The sequence below is a fragment of the Brachyistius frenatus genome, unplaced genomic scaffold, assembly GCF_029030835.1.
Source record: "Brachyistius frenatus isolate BFR_SWC_R1_liver_20210118 unplaced genomic scaffold, ASM2903083v1 Contig_20, whole genome shotgun sequence".
In the NCBI taxonomy this organism is placed as follows: domain Eukaryota; kingdom Metazoa; phylum Chordata; class Actinopteri; family Embiotocidae; genus Brachyistius; species Brachyistius frenatus.
Window position 1 is genome coordinate 1484432 of NW_027210619.1, and position 25895 is coordinate 1510326.

Sequence of the window (25895 nt, forward strand, 5' to 3'; positions counted from 1 at the left end):
AAGAATAACCTACTAAGTTATTCCCCCTAGCAAAACCTCCCCTGTGTAGGAGATCATAATTGTCATTTAATTATCTGTAATTTTTATTTTCCACCAATAATTAAGAAAGAGGGGAACGAAGGGAATGACGGGAGCGAGAGCAAGAGAGCGTGAAAGAACGAGAGGGCACGAAAAAATAGAAAGAAAGAAAGAGTGAGAGTTTAACCAAATGGGTTTGACTAAGGGGCTGCATAAGAAATATTAGAGAGGGGGCTTAACAAGGACAGAAAAGGGGGGATTGTTATTCTTCCTTTGGCTGATTTTACAGTAGTCCGTCTTGTTTTAGGGACAGCAGACAAGAGTCTTTCATTTTTTTGTGTTTTGTTTAAGCCTTCTGTTCCAGTATAGTTAAAGGATACATAAATATTATGTATTTAATTTGCACCATACAGGTTGACAAAGGTGGTTCGTTCTCTTATCGGAAGACTCCGTTGTCAGGATGAAATATTTCTGTGGCTTGCAAAACTGTTTTGTCTGTTTTAGGATCTGATGACGTCATGGTTAATTTCTGCAAACAAAAACAGTCCGACTGTCAGATTTAGGGAAAAATCATGGTTTTAAAATGAGAAGCCTTAGGGAAGCAGTGGTTTGGGTTAAAATCCACAAACTGTGGAGCTTTGTCTCCACAGTTAGGATATTAAACACTTTGTTTAGAAGCTAGAGGACAATCATTGTCAGGCTTTGAAAGAACAAACAAAAATAACACTGACTGTCAGCAGTGTGTGAGATACGGGGGACTCGGATGCTCAAATTGACAGACGTAGGAAGGGTCTCAAAAATGGGCCTAATTAGTTTCTATTTATTTGTATAACAAGATTTATTTTAATAGGGCTTGAAAAATATTAGCACTTTTAAAATAACTGAAATATATTGTAATCAAAGCATATATGGCATTCGAATTCAATTCACTGTAAATAACAATAGAGTGTAATTTCCAGGGCATCCACGATGGCACGAGTTACAGAAATTCAACAGAAATAATGCAAAATTTGTAAGCTAACACAGGTACTATCTGTTAACTGCCCAAATGTAATGTGAGCTACGCAATGCCTAATAAGGAATAATTTAAGGGGAAGCACAGAAAATGTCAACAACAGGCAGGTAATAAAGATTGTGGTGCTTCACATGCCTGCTCTGATATAACAACAACGGCACTCCCACAGCAGGACTGACCCCGGGCAGAGAGCCGCTCTCAAGATAACAGGTGAAGGTGTTCGCTGAAGTGACCTGCTGCCACAGGGTTGAACACAAACACAAAAGGAGGAATGGAAGATGCTAGATCCAAGGAAGCTAGGATGTCCTGTCCGTATGGAGACTGAAAATGTGCTGCTTTCTGAGAAGAAATTTCGGCTACACCTGATAAATGGAGATGTTTGTGCAACAGATGGTAAACAGCTAAAAAAAATAAAAAATAAAAAAAAATCTACAAGGTCAAACTTCATTTCAAACATGACCCAGGCAAGGCAAAATGCACCCTTCCAAATCAAGTGCGAACGAACAGCATTTCTTATTTGTGAATGTAAATTGACCACCAGGATTTAAGATGACATTACTTTTCAACCCATGAACAGACACCAGCCCAGTCAACTCCTCTCTGGCCCATGTTTTATTGTGTATTAGCTGTAAAAAGAAAAACATTTTCATATAGATTAGTTAGTCTGTCATGCAGCCGGCCCAAATGGCAAACAAATTAGCAACAAAATTGAGAAAAACAAAACTTTTAAGTATGTGTGCAGAAATATCAAAATTCCGCAGGTTAATGATATAATAACACAATGTAAGCCTAGCTGTGTTACCAAAATAACAACAACTCAAATTTCTGCAGTCTGTAAATACAGTATATGGCAATTAATTAATACATTTGATCTCCCTGCTGTATCTGTGCATTTTATAAAGATTTTTTTTTTTTTAAATTTGACAATTTGTCAGACAGGCAGGAAATGAAGGAGTGAGTTGTTAATTTATTATCCTGTCATGTTATTCCAATGTTTTGTTGACCTATTCATCTACTCAACCCTCTTCTGGACTTGAACGCTCTTAAACAACATCTCTCTGCATCCGTACAATGGATTTCAGAGGCTTTTGTCACTTCAACATGTTTGTTGTTTTGGGCCACTTGCTGAAGAACTGACACTATTGATGTTTTAGGAGGACAGTCTCACACTTTATCATTTGCAGAGGATGAAAGTTTTGCATCTGTGTCAGTGTTAAATTCATGTGTACATTAATTGTCCCCATTATAATTTCTATTAAACAAATTGAGGTTTAAAATGGGGTACTATAAAACTTGTACCACTTTAATAGTGTTATATTATTTTGGATCAAAGTGTTTTCGTTTTTTCTAAATGAAAAATGAGAGTACAAATGTAAAAGGGGACAACTGATTTTATTAATTTAAGTCTGTTTACAGATCTTGTAGAGTACTACTGTTTGTATGTAAAAGAACAATAGTGAGAAGCCTTTTGTGGCTCCAGAGGAGGCTGTGCAGAATCTGACAAATGATGTCACCGGGGAGGGCTGAGCTGAAGAATACAAGTGTGAGAATGAAAAAAAATCTGGGGGGTGGAATTAGGGAGCTGAGCTCAACAATCATTTGTAACCTGCTCTTCATCTCTGCTTGAGGCTGACAGATCAAAATTAAATGAACCACCACTAACATTAAAACACCTGAACCTTGAAGCAATGGTCATCTTGCATCACGGGTAATTGAGGTTGCGAAAGAGATAAAGAATGAATGAAATAAAAAGGAGAATACCTCTGGTTCATTTTAGATCCCATTTAAATTGGTTGAAAAGGTTATAAGAGTGCAAAGCATCATCACATTCTTACCAGGTGAAATATAGGTTCAGAACCCCTCTCCTTTTAAATCATTTCCATACAGTCCCTGATGGCAATAGGTTTGGCACAAATAGTGAAGAATTCTGGGTAGATTTGTCTTCATAATATAGCTGGATTTGAGCAATATGAGTACTTATTTCCTTTTGCCATAATGCCAAGCATCCCAGAGCACATTTCCCCCCACAGTGATGCTTTTATAGTATGTTTGCTACATTCAGAGGACTTTGGGCCAGCCAGAGGCCAATTAGCTGCAGCAGGAAGCACTGCAGCAACAAAGGCCAACAGCTTAGCTATGGAAGCTAGCAGCTGCAGGGACCTTTACAGAGGCTGGCCCTCACTTGTCAGAAAACCTCAGATGTAATCAGATCTACCTGTGTGACTCATTCCCAGCATGACAGAATACCTTGCTCGTATAAAATATAAGCACACCCGATGAGTTGTGGCTCTAATAATGCAGCCATAAATCACACAGGGAATTTGAATTTTGTAGCAGCTGCTCCATTAGCTATTCATTGCATAAATCAACTACCAAACTGCTTGTTGAATAAATGATGACAACTGTAATAAGTTTTTCCACACATGTGAAAGGCAATGGTCCTGTGCGGGCTTGTGAGAATATTTTCAGTGCAACATCTACACAACAAAGTGGAATCACACTGACTGCTACATATCTAGGAGGAAATATGTCTCGTCTCCAAATGACCATAATCAGGACTGTAGTTGGTGAAATGACATAAGCTCATACTGATTACTTGACCAAAAGAAAAAAATGCACAAGGCCTACTTATGATGACAGCTCTAAAAATACAAGCAGCGTATTCTATTCTGAGTTCATGATGGCAGTGAACATTAGGAAAACATGCATAAATATTCAGCATGGTGACTCTTGGTCGCCGAGCAAATTTCCCTCCTCAACCATGAGAAGAAGCTACACACCCGTGCTCATTGCCGGGACCCCACATCTGTCAGGCACACATATACATATATGCTCACTCACGTGCATGCTGCCGAAGATGCACACGCGGGTGCACAGTAAAAGATAGACACGCAAACAAAACCTTGGCATGCGGGCAAATATGCAGCCTGAAACCCCCACAACTGTCAAAATGATGACAATAAAATCCCAAATTAGGTCATCTTTAGAAGGTACTTCAAAGCGCAGCTGAACTGCCATTCGGGCCAAGTGAAGAGTCCATAAGATCCTCAGACTGCATGTGACCAAGTCTTTGCTTGTCTAAGCAGAGCTGCCTGAGGAGGCAGTGGCAGCAACACCTCAGTCTAAGAGGCTCTCAAAATAAAGTGTCTCTGAATGACCGAATGCTCATGAACCCACGAACCTATGCTCGAACACATCTGCACGTGCAACCATGCACATGAAAGACCCCCATAAAAGCACTCGCTGACAGCAGATCTAACACAAAATGGCCCTTCTGATTTATAGTTTTTATACAGAAAGAAGTGAGTTGTTAATTTATTATCCTGTCATGTAAGAGCAGCAGAGAAAGAAATTAACTTGAACTTGAACTGAATATTTGCAGTTATCAAAAACGACAGCAGCCTTTAATAGCGACAGTATGCTGCAACTAATAAATGTGTTTATTATTGATAAACAGTTCTTAAAAGATGTCATATGATTTAGAAAAAAATAGAAAATGTCCATTGCAGTTTTTCCAAGTTGATGTTTTTGAAATTCACGTGGTCAACAGTAAATTCAAGCTGCAACTCAAAAATATTTTCATTACTGATTAATCTGTTAACTATTTTCTTAATGAATTGATACCTTTTCCCAAAATTCCCATTACCCCAATGCTGAAGTCTTCAAAACCCAAAGACATAGTTAAAGGACAAAAGCAGCAAATCATCACAGATGAAAAGGGTAAACTATGTATTTTGCTTATCAGAAGTGATGAGCTTTAGAAGTTCATTCTTGACATTAAAACCATACTTTAATAAATAGAATATGTTAACATTTTAGAAATTAAAATTCAATTCGACTCTTGGCTAACCACCTGCTAGCTCTCGTTCTTTATTTCTGGATTGGATGCAGTGACTTCCTGGAGTCTTGTCATTATAGACATGTTGTTGTTTTTGTATGAATTAAAGAAGAAATATAATACTGTGTTAATTAATGAGCTTCATACAGAGGTGCTGGGGGGGTGGATTGTGTGACCTTTGCAGCCAGCTGTCTCCCCCTGTTTCCAGTCTCTGGGCTAAACTAAGTTATCCAGTTGTTGGCTGTAGCTTCATATTTATCTTAGAAAGTGGTATCAGTCTTCGCATCTCGACCTCGACGTGAAAAGTGGACGCATGCTGGATGAGACAGGTCAAGCATAAACTGTATACAAAAGTGGAGGCAGCTTCTGGGTCTAAAAAAAGTGAAGCCAATGCGAAAGTGACTTAAAGTGCAATACCACCAAGGGCCTCTCGTGGCTAGTTACAAAAAGCCTCTGGCTCCAATGGACTCCTCTTCAAAAAACGTCAGCGTCTCTCGGAAATATAAAGTCAACACATTTTTTTCCACAAGCCATCACATCATTTGCTAAATTCACTCCTTCTATTCACTGTTCTGGTGGTTCTTCTGAAAATAATTCCATAATCAGACATGAGGCTTTACAGAGCAGTATCTTTGGGGGCATGTTTGGTTTGATTAACAGGCCTGGGGTGCAGTCAGGTTTCTGGTATTGGTGGGCGGGCATAGGTGTCCTCAGGTTCTCAGTCAAATTGAGTTGGATTCCACTACTCCCCAGCTCATCCAAATATGCCCACTTCTGGCATCCAAACAGCCTCCGACGGCTGGAATGCCGAATTTGGATTCAAAACGTCAGCATGCGTGGCGTCGTGGTTGGTTCCCGCTTGGTCATAAGTCATAGACTGTCACCCAGGAGGCCTGTGTTTGAATCCAGAAGAGGATGATGTGAATTTCTTTAAAGCAATGTAGTTTGGGTGTGTAACCCTAAACGTGGTTTTTTTCAGGCCACTATGAGGCAGAAGCGTGACACTGACACAGTTACGTTACAATGATCGTCCTGTGGACTGGTGTATTAGGTTTAATATCAGGTTGACTATAGTTGACTTAAAACCTTGAAAACGGTAACACTATTGATGAAGTTTTTTGTCATGAACTTCAATATTTCAATTCACACAACTGAGCCTCTCACACCGCTACACCTTTTGGTAATCAGCGGAGAGGCTTTGGTCACAGGTCCCATGACGTGTGTGCTCACTGGAGTGGTGACTGCTAACACTGTGCTATGTGTTCATGCTGCATGCCACTGCACACAGACAGGTTGGCTGACAATATATCACTGACACAATCTGGTTCGATCACAGGCTCTTACAACCCTGCTCTCAGAGGCTGCGCTAACTTGAGCAAAGCACTTAAAAACAACAAAAGCTTTGGGTTAATTGATGCACGGGTCACAGCCATCGAGACAGGAGTCAATTAGAAAGCTTCGGATGAAAGCCTCCGCTCGCTGGAATTATAAGCAGCGTTGTGTATTGAATTAGTATGATCTCCATACACCGCAAGCCTGTGTTTGATTTGTACTCATTTAGGTACAAGTCTTTATCGCCATGTAATATAAATATGCAGGAGTTCGTTCAACTGATATTGGTGCAGAGATCAGAAGTTACGCAGTAATGTGAATGAACGGTGGCATTTAGATGATTTGATTTGTTAGGATCCTGAGATCATATGGAAATGTGTCTGTGGCTTTCATTCAGCGCGGGGTTTCCTCCTGAGTCCCTGACTAAAGAGAGGACAAGAACACTGTGAAACCTCCACCATCAAGAAAATTGCAGCAAAGGCATTGATCCTCTGAACAATAGCTACATGACAGATGTGATGATCATTGCAGAATTGCCTCTCCTCAGAGAAGGAGAGAAACAAGAGGGCGGGAAGCAGACATGACTGCCCAACCAGCTATGAAATTTGAGTGAAATATAGCAAAGCGAGCCAAAACATTCATAAGTTAGAGAGATTCTTTCAGATTGTTCTGGCCCGCTTGAGCATTAGATGATTAGGATTTGGCCAGCGTTGAAACACATAGAGCCTGTGTGGGCAGTATTGACTGCAATGAGTCACCTTACAGTGTAAACATCAGATCTTAGAGCCAACTGAGGGGTTTTGAAAGTAATCCAAAATCCACAGAGATGATCATCAAGGCCACACACACACATCACACACAGGAAACAGACGGCATTCAGCACGTGGGAGGCGGAGGGGCTGAGGGGGTGTGACCAATAGACAACAGGGCCAACAGGACTTATTGAAAGAATCAGTGGTCATTGACGGAGAGATGAGCAGTCAATGGCAGCACTACGATGCAGAAAGCTACACGTTTGATTTCTCATCACGCATTAATTAACCTTAAAAGTCCTTTAACATGCAACAATGTGTAAAACTTAAACTTATAGTATATGCTGTCATGGATATTACTGCAGTTTAACTGAAGTTTAAATGATTTATGTGGACTCCACATGTAACAATGCTTCCACAATACAAAATGGTAATTAATGACTCACCCGTGGTTCAGCTGACTGTGCAATTAAGCCTCTCATCAATTACCTTTACTTATTACATCTGATTATAGTAAAATATGCACCAAAAAAATACTTTTTAGCTGGCATCAGGGCCTTCATTCTGTCAACACTTTACACTTAGTTGGAAGAATGTGTAGAAACTCAAAAGTTCAACAGTAAACATGTAGTGAGGGAAAAACAAGGTGGATCTACATTAAAACTGTTGTAGCAGAGAGGTGATGAACATTTTTCTGGCTTTGAAAAGGAAAGACTGCAACCAAAACTGAAGAGATGCAGCACCAAAGTGAAAGGCTGATTTTAGTGGGAGTAAGCTTGTGCTACACTCACCAAAACTGAGAGTGACCACTACAGAGTATTTGTCATCAGATAATTAGACTCTCTGAGGAAACCTTCAGTGCTGTACCTGTCAGGGGCTGCAGCCACTGAGGAGACAGGTATAACTCATTATGCTGCTTGCTGACAGTGCACACTAACTCCTGAATGCTGCAGTGCTCACTCCTCCAGCGTCTCCCAATTCAAGACATTTCATCCCACCTTTAGCCCAGATGTGATCTGAGCTGTGATGAAAGAATGAATGATTGATAGCCTGCCAGATGTTTTGGTGCCCTTTACCTCTGGATCTGTCAGAGCTGCAGATTGGCCAGTGAGAGGAGACTGTGGGCTGGATGGAAAATGAAATCACATCAGATGACATGATGTGGCCCAAGTTCAGCGTGGAGTTGAGATGATGGCCCTGCACTGAGGGGAGTCCAGCGACAGAAGCTGACCAGTGATTTAGACACGTCCAAGCTTCGGAGCCACGGGGCTGAGAGCGTGCAGAGCTCGGTTACAGTGATGCGGACTGCGGTGCATTCATTAATAGAGTTAGCTACACACATCACCCTGCCTGCATAGGCTACACGGTGGAAAATGGACGCCTAGCATCAAGCGACCGGTACACAGAAAACTCAGTGGACTGGGGCACAAATCACATATGAAGACGCATACACACACACACACACACACACATACACACACACACAATGGAAATACTGCTCATTCTCGGACCGAGCATTTCAGCAAACACAACCGATATTTTAGTCCCAACACCTGCGGTGTGAATGCAGGGGGAGCTTCAAACAAGCTATTATAAGGCTTTCATTTGCATAATAGACGTTGCCGTCGCTAATTATAGGCCCGCGCAAATAGGTGGGAAAATGATCATTGAGCATTTAATCAGAGAGGTGGCAGAAGTCTGAGAATTATTATGTCTGCGAATTTCGTATTCCTCGCTGTCAGTAGTAGGCTAAGTTGCTGGCAACGTGAAACAAATCAATGTGGCATGCAAATTCCACCGGATGAAATGTGATCCATTAGACTGCAAAGTGAAAACAACAGTGCCACAGTGTATGTATAATCATTAGAGAAAAGCTCGGAGAGGTCTTACCTGCAGGCTTTTTTTTTTTTTTTTTTTTTTTTTTTTTTTTTTTTTTTTTTTTTTTTTTTTTTTTTTTTTTTTTTTTTTTTTTTTTTTTTTTTTTTTTTTTTTTTTTTTTTTTTTTTTTTTTTTTTTTTTTTTTTTTTTTTTTTTTTTTAAATTTCAGAGCTTCGCAGCGCGTTGCACTCCCAAAGAGAAGGAGATGGAGGGAAGAAGAAGAAGAAGAAGAAGAAGAGAGGGGGTGGACGGTGGAAAGGCTAAATAACGGGTCTATCGAGGCAAAAAAAAAAATTAAAAAAAATAGACGGGGTAGTGAAATAAAGAAGCACCCAGGGGAGTGAAATCTCAGTTCCTGATTGAATTGAAACCAGCCTGTGATGGAAACGGGATGAACGTGCATAAAAAAAAAAAGGCGAATACAAAACACGTCACTGAACACGGATTTGTCTACAGTGGATGTGGCCGCTTGCTTGTGTACTCGGGGAGAATGCGTCTCCCCCTCCCCTCCGGTTGGACGAGCGCTCGCCTGCCTGTCTGCGCCTCTATCTATTTCTCCCACACTGAGCCCCGACGCAAGCAACTTGTCGCATCCCACCAAAACTCCTTCACTAATGTGAAGGACGGCGGATCGTGTCAGAATCGACACGAGATGAAATCTCCTTCACAATATGTTGTGCTACGAATTCACGACGAAAGGTTTAACCCCCCCCCTCCCCCTCCTCCACCCCCTCTCTCCCCTCCTCATCTCCCCTCCCTTCCTCATCTCTCTCTCATTTTGAGGGAATTGGTCTGGATGTGCTTATTGGAGCGTGTGCCGCGCGCGCAGCGCTACGCGTTTGTAAGTAGCCTATTAGCCGTGACCAGGTTATACGCGCGCGTGTGTGTGTGTGTGTTATTGATGTCGATATATATATATATATATATATATTTTTTTTTTTGCTGGAGAGCGACTTGATGGAACGCCAGTGGGACACTTTTCCTCTGTAGTGATGATGCTGATGATGAGGGCCGCGCTGGTAGTTCTGGGAAATGGAGCACGAGCGCAGCCCTGCAGAGAGAAAGAGAGCGAAAGAGAGAGGCAGGGAGAGAGGGAGAGAGGCAGAGAGAGATGTTAAATCATGGAGTCACATATCTACAGGTCCATATCAATGTATCGATACAGACATAAATGCAGTGTGAGCTGGAGCCTATAATACTTGTGGTAATTGGGACTATTACTGCCATAATTATTTAATCAACTGACATTAGTAATGAGAGATGTCACAGTTTGTGAAATTGACCGGATTATGTCATCGACAGATCTATAAAAATGGAGCCGGCGGCAGGCTGGGCTGCTGGTCTCAACAGTGAGGATGCATACAATTGAGTGAGCGGACAATGACCTTCAATAGCTTTAAAATGGCTTTAATGCCCAGTTCACCCCTTCTCTCTCTCTCTCTCTCTCTCTCTCTCTCTCTCTCTCTCTCTCTCTCTCTCTCTCCCACACACACACACACACACACGCACGCACGCACACACACACACACACACACACACACACAGAAAGGGGGAGAGGGAGAAGGAGAGCTGGATGGAGCTAATACAGAGTGGCAGGTCTTTCATGCAGTAATGGTGATGGTGAAAAGAGAGATCCACTCAACCCACACTGCTGCACACACATAAAGTGACACACACACACACACACACACACACGCATACAAACAAAAGCAAAACACAGGGGCAAACACACACACAAACACATGGGCCTGCACACGCTCACAGTGCAAAGTATGTTATTACAGAAAAGTGTCCACACAAGCAACAATTTAATCTCACTTGTTTACAGCAGCAGTCATGGCTTCATTCACCAGGAGAGACGCTCACACACAAAAAACTCGCCATGGTTCAATTTTATTGACCTGCACATGCTTGGTGTTTGATTTCCAACATCTCTCACAAGCCCCCTGACGAATACACACATGTGCTTATTTTGCAGCTTCCTTTTTCATCTATTCCCAAATAAAAATTTCAGACAGAAATGAAGTGAATTTAAAGAATAATATGACTTAATGCATTAGTTTACATGAATCCCACCTTTTTTGTACTCTTTTTGACCTTCACCAAAAACTTCTGTCTATATATGTAGATATGTTTCAACATAGAAATCCCTGTTTTGGAGACAGGAGTACATTTAATTCCATGACTTTTCACATCCCTTAAGTGAAGCTATTTAATATTATAATTTTCTCCAATATTTGTGTACTTTTGTCTCAGGCTTGTTGTGTTAAACAATTACTAACTTTCACAGAAACACATATGCCGACAATTGCATCCACGCACAAGCGCATGCACCGATAGAACACTCTGATCAATTGTTGCCCTCTGGCTGTGGTGGCTTACCGTGACTGAGGAGGGAGCCTGGTTAACACCCAGTAGTTCACTGCAGTGCAGCGTTCATCCAATCGTGGTTCCCTCCATCACAGAGACCAGTAAGAAACACACTAATGTGTTATATTAATGCAAAGACATGCTAGGATCCCATTACACTACAATTTCTGTCGAAGTTAGAACTCATTTTTCAATTCTTACCTTGGTATTCAAACTAAAACTAATACAATTGAAGATAAATTGACGATATTAAGAAACATTTAACAACAAAAAAACAACGTAATGTATTTAGAGAGGGGCAAATAGGATGGATTTAACCCATGTTAAAAGTTTTATTATTGTACAGAAGAGGAAATTGAGTGACGGATGTCAGCTCTTTAAAGAACAGTGATCTTACCACAATTTCTACTGAATTTTAGAACTCCAGAGTATACAGCATCAGTCTCATTAAAGCATTGAAAAGCATTTATTTCACCCATTTTCTTTGTTTACAAAGATGGCAGTGTGCAAGAAAACGAGGCTTTATATGCAGAAGCGAGCACAGCTACACCCTTTCATCTAATCGTATAGAGGCAAAGAAAAAGGCCAGGTGTAGAGAGGGGAAAACAAAAGAGGTACAGAGATGGAGAAGTAAAGAAATGCTGCAGTTTAAGAGGCACAGAATGATCTCGAGATTAAAGTTATTTATGTAAAGGAGGAAAAGAAAACAGACAGACGAGCTCCTCAGCTGCCCACAGTCACAGAGGTCATGACAGGGTTGGCAGCATTCTCAAGGTTAGTGAAGCAGGTCTTAACCAGATGCCCATTGGCTGGAGAAACACTTTGATCTTCCTCAACAACTACTGCTGAGGTGCCCCTGAGCAAGGCACTTAACCCCCTAACTGTAGCAGCACAATCAACAAGAGAAGTCTGCAGTTACACTGAGCTTCATCTCCATCTACATTGGTGCAACTGCATAAACAAAAAGTAGGGAAACACACAACCCTGCATACAGATGAAAATATGATGATATCGCAATAATCTCACTTTATATTTCCCCCTGTGACTCTTCATGATGTTCATCCCACACACACACACTGCAGGACATCAGTGTGTTCCCCTCGCTCCAGCATCACAGTGATAATTAAAACCAGCCAGTACACAATGACACGGTGATTCAATTCTCATTACAGAGATATATCATACTGACATATCCCCATGAATGATGTGCCTTAACCTTCCTGCTGTACTCGGGTCTTTCGTTGCATCAAAATGGCTATGAAAACGGGTCATGAAAGACCCGAGCGCAGCAGGAAGGTTAAAAAAACCCACAAAAAACCCCCCCAAATAAACTATTCTAACTTAAAATATGACTGTTTGTGATGTGCAGGTCCTTCAGATCTCTTCCTGTGTTTTGTGATACTGCACAGTATTAAAGGGTAACTTGACCAGAGAATGAAACTTTGAGAGCATTTGCAAATGTATCCAACTACAATGACCACAAAATAACCCTGTGTGGTTAAAATGCATTCATAACTTGGTGAAGTTAACTCAACATACACACCGTATTATAAGGAATAACTTATAATAAAGAAGCTAACAAAATCAGATGCAGGAGTTAGTGAATTAATCAATTCGTCTATTGACAGAAAATGTATATGCATTCATTTAAATGATCTATTAATCATTTTAGTTGTTATTGAAAGAAATTTGTTAAACATTCTCTGTTCCTACATTGTAAAATATGAGGATGGTATGTCTTTTATGTGATAGCAAATTTAATATTTTGGGTGTTTATACTTCTTTGGAAAATTATAACGAGCTTTTTCATTATTGTATGGCACTTCAAGGAGATGAATCGACAATGAAAAGCATCTTATATTTGCAGCTCTAAACACACTGAAAGAGCTCAATGTAATATTTTTGTCTGATTCTAGAAACATTAATGATGCATGGTCACAAATGGCGATCAAATATATTGGACCAAAATGAAGAGAAAAATATTTATGTTCAATTAATGGCAAAACCTGCATGTCACAAACAGAGGTGTTGTTCTTTAAGCAGTTAAGTGCAAATGTAATCAATACTTTCATCATGAGAGTTTCCCAGATATATCAGCAGCTACGAAGCTTTAAAAATATTTCTAAGCAGTCTTTAAAGTATATATGTTAATCCTGTTTTGTACATCACTTCTGAGGCTCCTTGAATTCACCATAACGGACAGCAGCTTCATCATCTGTGTTGCCCCGGGCATTGACACACAGAGTGCAGGTCAGTGAAGAGGGAAGAGTGCATGAGAAGTGCTGAGCCAGACCCAGGGCTGGTCCAGGGTCAGTGCAAGACAGTGGCCAGTAGAGGGCATCAGACCTCCGTTTCATCGTTGGGTGGTTCCTCCTTCAAACCAGCATGCACTGTATCCAGAGGGTATGTTGTTGGTGCTGTGCCTGTTGCAGAGCCTTCATCCAAAGCAGGAGTCAGACATTTTTTTTGATGTGATTTGTGCCAAAGCTTCATTCACAATTTACAACAGAAGTCCTTGTGTGCAGTTATGTACAATAAGTTAGAAATCCTAAACAAATATGTAAAACAATAAGTTGATTTCTCCCTATGATATTTCATCACATCATCCACTTCCATTTTTTTTTAAAAAACAAACAAAGGTTAACAACATTCATTTACAGTGTCCTCATCTCAGAATTACTATATTTGTAACTAATATTTGTAATTAATACTATTGATAATACTACATTGACATTGTGAGTTATGAAACTGGATTGATGATGTAATAAATTCAGAGGAGAAAAGAATATATTTAACCACATTTACCATTCGGTAAAAAGGTCCATAGTTCATGTATTTGCGTGAATTATGTATGTAAAAAACTATTTGCATTCTCAGTCTTTGTGATCAGTGTTTTGCATTGAACATTTCCAAGTGCATACAAATTTCCTGCAGCACTGCAGTATCTTGGTGTTATACCGCAGCCCCTCGCTCTCCCTGCCTCACTCTCCCTCCCCTGTATCTCCTCTGCCACTCAGCCTCACCTCTAAAGTCTTTCTAGGAAACACTTTCTCCCACTTTCTATCATGACAGACTGCTTTTCTCATCTTCTTCTTCCCTGTTCTCTTGTGATTGTTTCTCTTAGTCCATCACAGTTTCTATAAAATCTTCACAATTCTGTAAAATCCTCCCTTTCAGTCTCCAAAGCCGCCCTTGTCCTTTGTTCATATTGCTCCAAAGCTACATTTTTTTTAAATGTTCGGTCACCTCACCCTCCACTTCATCTGACATGATCTGTGATGATCAACGCTCAGCATTTACTCTCATCCACATCTAAATGTACAGTATACATGACAATGAAGAGTCAGTGTCTCTCCCTCCTTTCCTAAAGCTCCCTCTTCCTAACAGGGGGAGGCGCTCATGTGCACGTGTGTGTGATAGTGAGGGGGAGGTACGGGGGATGGAGGCATGGCCATTGGAAGAGCTTGGCCTTGGGGATGTGAGGAGTGCGACCTGGGCAGGGTGTGTGTGGAGGGGTAGCCGGCGGACTGCTGCGGCATCGGGTAGCTCCCTGCAGAGGAAGATCCAGAGGGTGGGCTGCCAGGGCCGCCCGCTTGGAGGTTGCTTTTTGGCGGCGCCGGTGGTGTCTGTTTGAGCTGGATGGAGATGTCGCTGGACGCCTCGGAGGTGCTGCGGCCTCGCTTCGGCAGAGGCCAGGAAGACTCTGGGTGGAGGAACTGGCCGCTATAGTCGCTGCTCTCGGACAGGCGGGGTCGGTAGAGTGCTGGGTGGGGGCGATACATCTCTTCTTCTGCGTAACGCTTCATGAACAGATAGACCGACATCACACCGGCCCCCTGAGAGAGCAAGTGAGAAGAAAAAGCAGTAGGAGATGAGGGGAGATTATAGGAAGCAGGGAGAGAAGGATTTAGTTACATAAATAAATTGAGTTCGGAGACCAAATCAAATTTCAAAGAAGCAGGAAAAAGTGGCTGGGGAGATTAGATAAAAACGGACTAATAAAAGAGACATGAAAAGGGCTGCAAAATAGAAAAGTCTAAGGATTGTGCTCATTTCACTGCAAAGTTGTCTCAAAACATAAAATAGATTTAAAGGTAAAACAAAAGTGGAGGAGGAGATACGAGTGAGGAGAAGACAGTTGGTTTACACTGAACTGTCCACTGCACCACATTAAGAGCAGTGCTGCTGCTGCTGCTGCTACTGCTGCTGCTGCTGATGATGACGGGGGAAGAGACAGAATAAGAAGGGGGAGGGGAGGAGGGAGGAAAGAGAGGTGGGAAGATGAGCAGAGGAGGCAAGCTGCACCATTCATGGATTCACACATGAGCACAGATGCAGTACTGCATCATAACCACAGATACCTCACATCACATCCTGAATACTGATCACCATACCTGCCTGCACAGTCAGCAGACAGTACCTGTGTATACGTGTGCAAACACACACACACACACACACACACACACACACACACACACACACACACACACACACACACACACACACACACACACACACACACACACACACACACACACACACACACACACACACACACCAGTCTGACCTCTTTGAGTAAGAAGGAAGAGGCAGCGAAGGCGAAGGACCAGCCGTAGTGGTAATTGAAGAACTGCTCGGGCTCCCTGGGCCGGTTCATCACCTCGTCATTAATACTGGAGATATAGAGCACCAGGCCCACCACCAGACTGAGGCCTGCACACAGCACATTAACAATGACAGAGAGTCAGAGAGAGAAGAAGAGTCAGATACAAGAGCGAGCAAGGAGGTCATTATATAGCCATCCAGACAGACGCACCAGTGAGGAAGAGAGAGACGTGGAGTGACCATTTTCTAAATGACTTTTAGAGGAAAGTGTTTAAGTGTTGCTTAGTGTACATAATCTCAAGGGTTTTATTTGTGGTTCATTTCAGGCATCAAAAACACTTTTGGTCAGATTGTGTTTTTTAAAGTAAACATGACATGTAATGCCGCTTTTAACTTGTTCAAAATGTAAGCAAGAACACAGTTTTTCCTTAAACTTAATGCAGTGCTTTGAGAATTTAAACTGCTATAGTTGCTACAAACGGATGTTGTGCGTTTTGTGACTTAGCAGATCCTGTCATTGAAGAAAAGAAACCAGCTCAGTGACTTCAAACCACATCTATTTATAAACAGACAACATTTTAATCCCAGTCACATCCTCATCGGGGATTAAGTATTCATTGAAATATTTTCTCATTATTTTTTATAAATGACATAATTCAGGTGGTTTCTCTGGAGCTTGATGTTCAGTGCAGTATATAAGGATAATTTCTAGGAGGCAAGTTAGCCTGCAGATATCCATTCAAATTAAACCATTTCTTTTATTTTCTTCAGTTAATTGTCATACTGTGTGTTATCTGGGCTTGTACAGTTATAATTGAGTTTGTCTTGACAATCACATGAAAGAAATGCTTGAAAAAAGAAACAGGTTACTTTTTTTTTTTAAGGAAATAATGTGTCATTGTGGCTCGACAAGGTTTTTCAACTAATGCAGCATGCTGTGAAAACTTGGGTGAGATTTCAGAATAATCATTGAATGGAAAACCAGAAGTTGCTTTCAAAACAGAAAGAACGACTCTTTTCACCCAAAAGCAATCCATACAACATTTAAACCCTCTTGTTCCAGTGACACTTACATACTCTCTACACTGCCTTAGAAATGTTAAATGCATGAGATACAACATATGGTCTACATCGAAGAGTCAATATTCAAAGAAAGCTGCATGCTGTAAGCACCAAATATGAGTATTTTTAGCTTTCACTGCAACATTCAAATGCACCACAGGGCTGTCAAGGGGTTATCTCCTTAACATAAATGGCTGCTTTAAGAGGTTTTGTTGCCAATTTAAAATTGAAAAGCAGAGAAAATGCAGAAACCGTGCTGCTGTCAATCCTGGAGGGGAAGTACATCTTTATCTGAGGAGTGCAGAAAAACTGAATGAAACACGCATGCTCGTGTATGGTGACAGCAGATTAGGGCAACGAGAGAGTGTTTGTGTGTGTAAGACAAAAAGGAAACAAAAATGGAGGTGAATGCTGCAAGAACACACACATTCATACGCAAGATTGTCTGCGGTGTGTTTGCTGGAGGAAGAGAGAAACAAAGTCGCAGGAGGAGAGAGAGAAAGAGAGCAACGTCAGCCTCGAACCAAGCTGAACATCTGTGGCTTCGTGCAGATTTTTTTTTTTCCTATCTTCTGCTGTGAATTTGGTTTAAACCAGAACATGGAGTCACTGTACTCAGCCTCCAGACCCAAACTACAATATTTACCAGACCACTGCGTCAGTGATGCCAGTGGAGTGTCTCTCAATAATCCGCACACGCCACCACAGTAATAATACACTGTGAATGAAGGAGTGAGGAGGACATGGGAGGAAGGAGAGGGAGGGCTGAGTGGGGGGGACAGTGTGGGGAGGGCAGGAGGGAGGCAGTGTTCAGAGAAAGTAGAGAGAGAAACTCAGTGCAGCAGAATATCTAACTGCTGAAAAGCAATTTGATACACTTGCCCCTTATTATCACGCCATAATTAAAACCCCTCATAAAGTAAAACACTGCAACACTTCCAGCACAGCCTATAAACATGATGTAACCTCCATTACATAACACTTATTATTCTGCTTTAGCACAAAGTCCCCACAATGGCACGTCGGAGCCGTCATATAAGACTCTGTTTGATGCTCCTCTGAGCTCTGCAGTGCTGCTTCCTCCTCAAAAGTGTCAGGAGAGACAACCGTCTGAGAACAACAGCTCCAATTTGGCTCCTTACAGTCTTGGCGCCACACACAAAGCACAAGAAACGAGAGCATTACAGCCATCTGCTGTTCAAGAAGGTTAACTGCACTAATGGAAAAAAAGAATCCAGCTCGAAAACCTGCTCATGAAGCTTAGATGTTTGTGCACACTTTACACACAACACATGGAAAACAGAGGGAAGTCTGAACTCAATTCTATTCCTGGCAAAGTCAAAATAAAAGAAGACTCTGGTAAACTAACCATGTCACCTTTTCTGATGACAGCCTACACACCTGTATCACAGACCAGAAATAGAGCCGTGATGGAGTGTGTCCACGTGTGACACACAGGACACACTGGGCTGCTGTAATTAATCACTGAGTGAGTGAGTAATGACAGCAGGACATGAGTAATGGGTCCCACCTGAGAGGATGAAGAAGATGCCGGACACAAAGGCCAGGATGGTGCGCTGAGGCCGGATGTGTCCGATGTTACTGATGACGAAGGCTGTGAAGACGAAGAGCAGCGACACCATCGGGAAGGGCGTGGCTGTACGCACCATCTCTGCAGGGACGAAAGGTCGGTGTTAGCATGTGGGATGTGCCCATAAACTAGTGGAGGAGGTGAATGATAAACCTTAGCAGGTCTTAGTTAATACAATCAGAAGCGGTGAAATATATAATTTAAAGTATAAACAATTATGTGGAGATACTTAGCTGTGACTGCTACCACTAAAGTTGGGATACAAGAGGCAGTAATCCTTTCTAACCGTGACCTGCTGTTTACAAGATATGGACACATTTCTGATTGCTTTTTAATGATGGACAGAGTTTTGATCTAAAATGTTGATGGGAAGTAAAAACATGGTTGTAAGTCTGTAAGATTACAGAGAAATAAAAGTTGTATTAGTACAATTTATTGTAGTTACATAGCACATAGCAGAGTTTTCACCACTGCCTGAATATGTAAAATGTACTGTATTGCATGTAAAGTCATTTTACTTCAATTATTTATTCATTCAGTATTATTATATCTATATTAAAATCATTGCTGATGATGGACTAATGGCAAGTCCTGATGTTCAAATCAAAGTTTTTAGATTTTTGTGACTCTAAACAATCAAACCAATCATTATTTATTTATGTTATTGACTTTTATTTATTTTTGATTAGTATTGTTTAATCATTATAATTTAAGTCTTGCTAGATTGTCTGTGTTGCTCTGTGAAGCACTCTGGGTTGCATGTTTGTGTGAAAGATGCTAAATACATCAGGTTAAGTAATCGATTAGTTGATTGCTGATTAACGTCTGATTAACGTCCTGATGATCAGGTAATTGAATAATTGAGTAGTTGTCGCAGCTCTAATATTATGTTCAGATTTCAGTACCCACAATCAATCAGCAGGGGGACACTGCAGCTGCAGAGTCAGCTCGTGTAATATCACTGCTGTGTTTTACTCACTCAGGATGTTTGCAGTGTTTTCAGTGGTGATCTCTATTTCGGGTTCGGTGAAGTACTCTGATGCAACACATCTCCCGTTTTCTGATCCTGTGAGGAAACACAGAAAATGGAAAATGTTTGGGGTATGCTTTTAGGATAAAAGTCAGTGATGCATGAAGAAACAAAACAAAACCGAAAAAAAAAAAAAAGAAAGCATGTGGGTCTGTGCAGTTGTGCTCACAGGTAACGATCATGTTTTATGACAGCTGTGATTCCAGAGGCTCGCTTTCTCTCTGTCCTGCCCTTCCTGCTCTCTCACTGCAGGTTTGTTCTACCGCTTTCTGTGTGTTTGTCACTGTGAAGATCTGTACATATAGCACACACACGTACCAGCATCGTTTCAACGTGTGTGTGTGTGTGTGTGTGTGTGTGTGTGTGTGTGTGTGTGTGTGTGTGTGTGTGTGTGTGTGTGTGCGTGTGTGTGCGTGTGTCAGAGTATGATCATGCATGCAAATCCTACAGTCATCATTTAACTTGTAAATATATATATATATATATATGCACAAATTGTTGTCGTATGGTCCTACCTGCCACAAAGCAAACTCTCCAGAGGCCTGAATGCAGTGCCATCTTCACCTCCATGCTCTGGTTCTGCTGCAGGATGATCCCCTCCACCATTATGAGCCAGTAGTCTGTGGACACAGCCACCCCCACCAGCAGCAGCCCGCAGGCTCCAAACACCGTGGACAGGATGGTCAACGCGCGGCTGCTGCACGAACTCATCTGGAGGGCAGAGTGAAAGAGCGAGCGGTGTCAGAGGAGAACATCAAAGCTGCAGACCCAAATAATATAGGTACATTTGAAGGGGTCACGGAGGGGAGGTCATTAAGAGAGGCATACTGAGACAGACATGTGACGCGCACACATGGGGACACATTCAAACAGCTACCGGCTCTCCTCCTGTCTCGCCTTGTTATTGCTAAAGACGAGTTAGTGACACATTCACTGGCAACCAATCCAGTTAAAGGTCAAAGTGGAGCTAATGCAACAAATGATGACTTCACCTATTAATTTGGACAAGCATTTACAAAACTGAGTGATACAGTAGATATAAGCGCGCGCGCGCGCGCACACACACACACACACACACACACACACACACACACACACACACACACACACACACACACACACACACACACACACACACACACACACACACATAGATAAGGAAGAAGGAGAGAACTTGTGTGACTCACACATGGTCTTTCTGTGACTTAGTTCTGGTCGACTGGGAAAGACTTCAGTGCGAATCCTTTGAGCATGCTGTCTGTATGGATTTATGAGTCTCTGTGCATGTTTGTGTTTGCGTGTGGTTGTTTAGCCACTAGCCTCTGCCTAATTTCAATCGCTGTTAAGTATCATCAGCTTGACAAGTAATGGAAGATAAATGGGAAACCCAGAGCAGGGGCGATGTTTACTATAATCACCCTCATTTTGATGAGATATAAAGCACATTCTGGGTTATCAGCTGCTGAGAGGATCATTAATGCAGATGACCAGTTTGAAAGTCAAATCTTCACTTTTCCTTTCATTATTAACAAACGCAGTATTTTCACCTCTTGCTTTTTTACTTTCAGGTTCATTTCTTGACTGAAACCTCTTTAAACCTTTCGTCCGCATGATGGTCTAGATGAAGGTAGAAAGACATTTTTCTGCCCTGGGTTTTGCCTCTTACGCCACATAAGGGCTGCCCCACCTTATTAGCAGAGGTTGTTGGAGCAGTATAGAGACTCAATACCTGCAGACATCCCTACAAATGGATGATTCTGCAATGTTGTTTGCATTTCAATTTTGTGCTAATTAATGTTTTTTTTCCCCCACATATGATACATCGACGAGGTTTTTGATTTGTTTTGTAAAACTTTTCCAGGTTTATTCACCGGTGGTTGTTTAATACTTTGATTCAGGAACTCGGATTCTCATGACTTGATATGTAGCTTCTTTAAGTGGCTGAACATCTTGTCTGTGAGTGAATGCTGAGACTCTCACAGTGTATCTTTGCAGACTGTGCAGCCATTAAAGTACTTTCAATTCATTTAAAATTAAATGTGACAGAGTAATAACTTTTGGAAAGAGCCCAGTTGTGGCTACAAAGCTGTGGATTCACACATCTGTATCAAACCATTAAAAAACACTTCAGTTTCACAATGTTTAGCATTTACACACTCCCACATGATAACCTGTACTGTGCTGTTTAATCCTTGACCTGTGGTACACTATAACCTTTACTGTCAGAGCAGGATTCGACTTGAAGGAGATCGATCTGAAGGACAACAATCTGAAGGAGATAGAGGAGACCATCAGCTTCCAGCACCTGCAGCAGCTCGTGTGCCTGAAGCTGTTGTACAACCGGATCACCTTCATCCCTGTTCAGATCAGAACACTTATCAACCTGGAGAGGCTTCATCTGAACAGGAACACTGTACTACAGCAGCAGCAGGGATGAATCCAGCTTCTCTTATGAGCGAGGCACATGACCGTCCAGTTTTGGCGATCATGTAACAACTCAAGCGTCACTGTCTTGTTCTTGCAGTGCCTGACAGTAGTGAAATCAGGCATGTTCCTCTGCTGATGAAACACAGCTGCTTCAAGGTTAGAAAAGATTTGCGTCTGAGCTTTTCCTCACTGAGCTAATATTTGCATACTCGTAGTCTACCTGTCATTTTTATAAAATCTCCACAGTGCTGCAGATGGTAGTTTCTCACATTATTTGCTGTAAATCCTGACCCGTTTGGTGCACAAAACCTCCCAGTCACTTATAATACATTAAAATACATCATGTTTATGGTCACTAATCAATTTAACATTGACCCTTTATCAAGCACTTTTGAAGGCTTTGACAACAGAAACTTAATGTAAAATTAATAACATGAGTCACACTTTATTACTCTGCTCTTTCTTTGTATGACAAACCTTTTGAAAAGTGGAGTTATAATAGAAACAGCCGTTCTACTGGGGGATAAACTCTTAAAGATTAAGCTTGGCCTCATCTTATCTGGACAGCCATTGTGGGAGACATGACCGCTGTGGAAGTTACTTCAGTGTCTATGCAGCAGCAGGGATGAATAGAGCTTCTTTTATGAGCGAGGCACAGGAGCGATGTGTAAGAACAGAGCTGGCTGCTGGTTAAAGGGTATACATCAGAAAGATCCTCTGAGAAGAGACAAGTTTGAGCATCTGAAAGGCTGAAAGAAGTAGATGAAGTGAAGAGCAAATTTCTAATGGGGCGGACAGATGTGAGGGGAAAAAAGTATGACCAACCACCAAAAAAAATCCAGGCAGACAAACAGGTAAAAAAAAAAAAAAAAAAGATGTAAAGCCAGAGCGATTAGAGGGAACAGTTGCCAGATTTACAAAAGGCAGGATGCAAATTGGGACTGTCGTCTGAGACACAAGAGCACAATTGAAGATTTGTAAGAATTCCTAAGGTACACATCAGTTTCCTGCAGCCTTTTTGTTCTTTTTCTAACCAGAGGCTGTAAATCGTACGACAGGCCCGAAGTGGCACTTGACTGGCGGACAAGAGTTTATTCAAGACAGAGTCACAAATCAAAAACCCTGAAATGCTGAAATGACATAGCATGACTGGAGCGCAGACGGACAAGATATTAAGATGACCAGCGAGCAGCGAGGAGCGGGACTCAGGGATGAACAATCGCACCTTCCAGCAGCTGGAGGATGGGCCAGAGTGGTCAGAAACGAGTGGGAATCAATTGGAGTTTGCAACACTGCAGAAATGAGTGGATGTGCCTGAGTGGCTCTCCCAGACTTGTTCAGCACCACGGACAGCACCCTCATCTCTCTCACAGACTGCCAGTCAGAAAGAATCCCACAGCAGAAAAGCATCCCTCTGCTTCATGATAGGGAGGGAGCAGATTCTCTCATTCTCTTGCTCAAACCATCCCAGAAAATCTTTCAAATAGTGGTCGCAGCTTTTGAGGACATGACCAGCGTTATTTGGGATTGAGATTGAGAGGAAAGGAAAGAAAAGAAAATCATTTTCCCTGTTAGATTTGAGATAACAATCCCATTTTGGTGCTCTGAGACAGCCCCCTCAGCTCCTTCATCCAGAAAGTAATGAGCCAATTGAATTGGTTAGATAGGAGCCACAAGGGGGACAAAAGGTTTAATTCACTTTAATCTGTCACAATCTACAGACTGACATCACCTCTAAACCTATCAGGAAAGAGAGGCACCAAGAGAAAGACAGAGTGATGGATAAGAGACGAGGATCTGGACATGCTGCTGAAAACATCCAAGCACAGAAAGCTGTAGAAAGAGGAGAGAACTGAGAGAAGAGGAGAGGATGGGAAGTGTGTTTTGGAGAGAGTTTTTGAGGAAGGAAAAGCAAGGACTGTATGGAGAAGATAGGTTAACAGCAGGGAAAGACCTTGGCCCCCCCAAAAAATGGAAGGAGTACCCCACATGGACGCGCACGACGGGAATGCGCCCGCACCGAACTAAAAGGTGTGTTAAACTAACCAACCTTGACTGTTCGGCGTCTCGAAATCAGCCAGAGAAAAATCGATGAACGCACTCACTGGGAAATAAATGACTTCGTGAGGACTAAATATCATGACTCAATGGGTGGGTTTGCTCAGGATTTCTGAAAGCATCTCAGCTGCGCAGCCACACTCTTGTAAAACTCACCATCTTTACGGAGCAGAGCGGATAGTTAGACATTCACACTACATTTCGTGTGTACGTAAAGCGGGATCTGTATCTTGGTACAGGACCGAACGAGGCAGTGATATGCGCATAGGCTTGTTTAGACCCCCCCCCCCCTCTCCCTCTCTTCCTCCTCCTCCTCCTCCTCCTGCTGTCACACACTCTCACGCGGAGTTTTGAGATGATAAACACAGCGCAGCGGACATGTGAGCGACTCAGACAGACAATTGGGATGAAATGGAAAAAATAATAAGAGCTGTTTAACGACTGAGCTGTCAGGCTACAATGATTTTTCTGTGCGCTCTCAAATGAACATGATCTTTACGCTAACACGACACGAGGACTCAGTCACCGCACACATACACGCACATTTTTTTTTTTAAAAGACCGAGCCAGGTTGAAAAGGCGTCATCATTGCAATTGCTGCCAAAATAAAAATCAAAACAAAAAACCCACACATAACTGCAGATCATCAAAAAGAAAAAAAATACTCACCGTGCCACGAGAGTCGTGCGCACACGTCAGTAGCCAAGAAACCTCACACCAGGGAGGCTTGGTGGATTCTGGTCTCCCTCTCTCGCTCGCTCTCTTTCCTTTTCTCCTCTTCCCTTACTCTCCCTCTCCCTCTCTCTCTCTCTCTCTCTCTCTCTCTCTCTCTCTCTGTGTCTTCTGTGTGTTTTTCTTTAAGCCCCTTTACCCATCCTCTAAATCCCACACTCTCTCTTTCACTCAATCCGTCCCAGGCACTGCGGTGGTTCGGTTCAGCAAGCTACTTTGGCTACAAAAGAGACATACTGGCGCGGGAGGGGAGAAGAGTTGGAGAGGGTGAGGGAGAGGGAGAGAGAGCAAGAGAGAGAGCGACAGAGAGAGCAAGAGAGAAAGAGAGAGAGAAGGGGGGGGTTCAAATCTCTTCATTATCCGATTCTAAATAATGTTATCTAAATTTCTTTGTTTTTCTTGTTGTGTAGTAGTGCAATAATTAAGTTGCATTTTCTATACAATAGTAGTTTTTTTTTAATGTATAATGTCGTAATGTGCAAAAACATTTCAAAACTTATTTTTATCTCGTTTTTTGGGGCTGTATAGTTACATTTTCATTATTTTTATGTACTGTTTTTCTTTTGTTATATTTCTATTTGTTGTGTGTGTATTCGTTTCAATTAATGTTTCTGTAAATGTGTTAATATACAAATACTAGTCTGTAAAACTCTGAGTCTCCTTAACCTAAACAAAAAACATCATACAAATAAATGCTTCTAAAAACTACTCATCTGATTTCTCTTTAAATTAGAGGTATAGATGATTCATAAAATGTGAACGTTGTAGCCCAAGTACAGTACTGTACTTGTATACAGAATAGCATTGTACAGTAAACGTAACAATAAGAAAGAATATACAATGAAATAAAAGTTTGCAAAAGTAAAGAGAAGCAGAAAGAGAGTGAGATGCAGTTTGATATGGATTGCAGAGGAGAGGCAGGTGGAAACCTCAGCCCCAGATTTGACAGATTTAAAGCGTTAAGTTTGAACAGATATAAGTTTAAAAAAAAAAGCCACAGTATATCACATGCTCTCAATATTGAACTTCATGCAAGACCGGTCAAACACTTTCATTTAATCTCCCATTATGAGCGCAGATGACTACCAGTCTATGTGTATAGCTAGTAACCTCTCCCTCCCTCACTCCTCCTGCCTTCTCCTCCTCCTTTGTCTCCTGTGGTCCGTGTCCCTTACTCTATTTTTAGC

The 25895-nt window shown here is 41.8% G+C and overlaps 1 protein-coding gene across 1 annotated transcript; it reads right to left on the reverse strand.

The window, feature by feature from the left end:
* Nucleotides 1-11650: 11650 nt before the first annotated feature.
* On the reverse strand, nucleotides 11651-24929 carry cacng7b (calcium channel, voltage-dependent, gamma subunit 7b). The gene is made up of 6 exons (XM_069695765.1): nucleotides 24646-24929; nucleotides 20007-20202; nucleotides 19441-19527; nucleotides 18402-18542; nucleotides 15771-15916; nucleotides 11651-15039 (listed from the first exon to the last, which is right to left on the reverse strand). Exons 2-6 carry the CDS (start codon nucleotides 20200-20202, stop codon nucleotides 14584-14586), a joined length of 1026 nt encoding a protein of 341 aa, XP_069551866.1. The 5' UTR covers nucleotides 24646-24929; the 3' UTR covers nucleotides 11651-14583.
* Between the last annotated feature and the right edge of the window lie 966 nt (nucleotides 24930-25895).

What these genes read in the sequence shown, in the direction of transcription:
- cacng7b (XM_069695765.1), bottom strand. Translation starts at nt 20,202, where the DNA reads ATGAGTTCGTGCAGCAGCCGCGCGTTGACCATCCTGTCCACGGTGTTT. An exon ending in GAGAGTTTGCTTTGTGGCAG is followed by an intron (nt 19,528 to 20,006) that starts GTAGGACCATAC and finishes GTTTCCTCACAG; the next exon opens with GATCAGAAAACGGGAGATGT. An exon ending in CTTCCTTCTTACTCAAAGAG is followed by an intron (nt 15,040 to 15,770) that starts GTCAGACTGGTG and finishes TTGCTCTCTCAG; the next exon opens with GGGGCCGGTGTGATGTCGGT.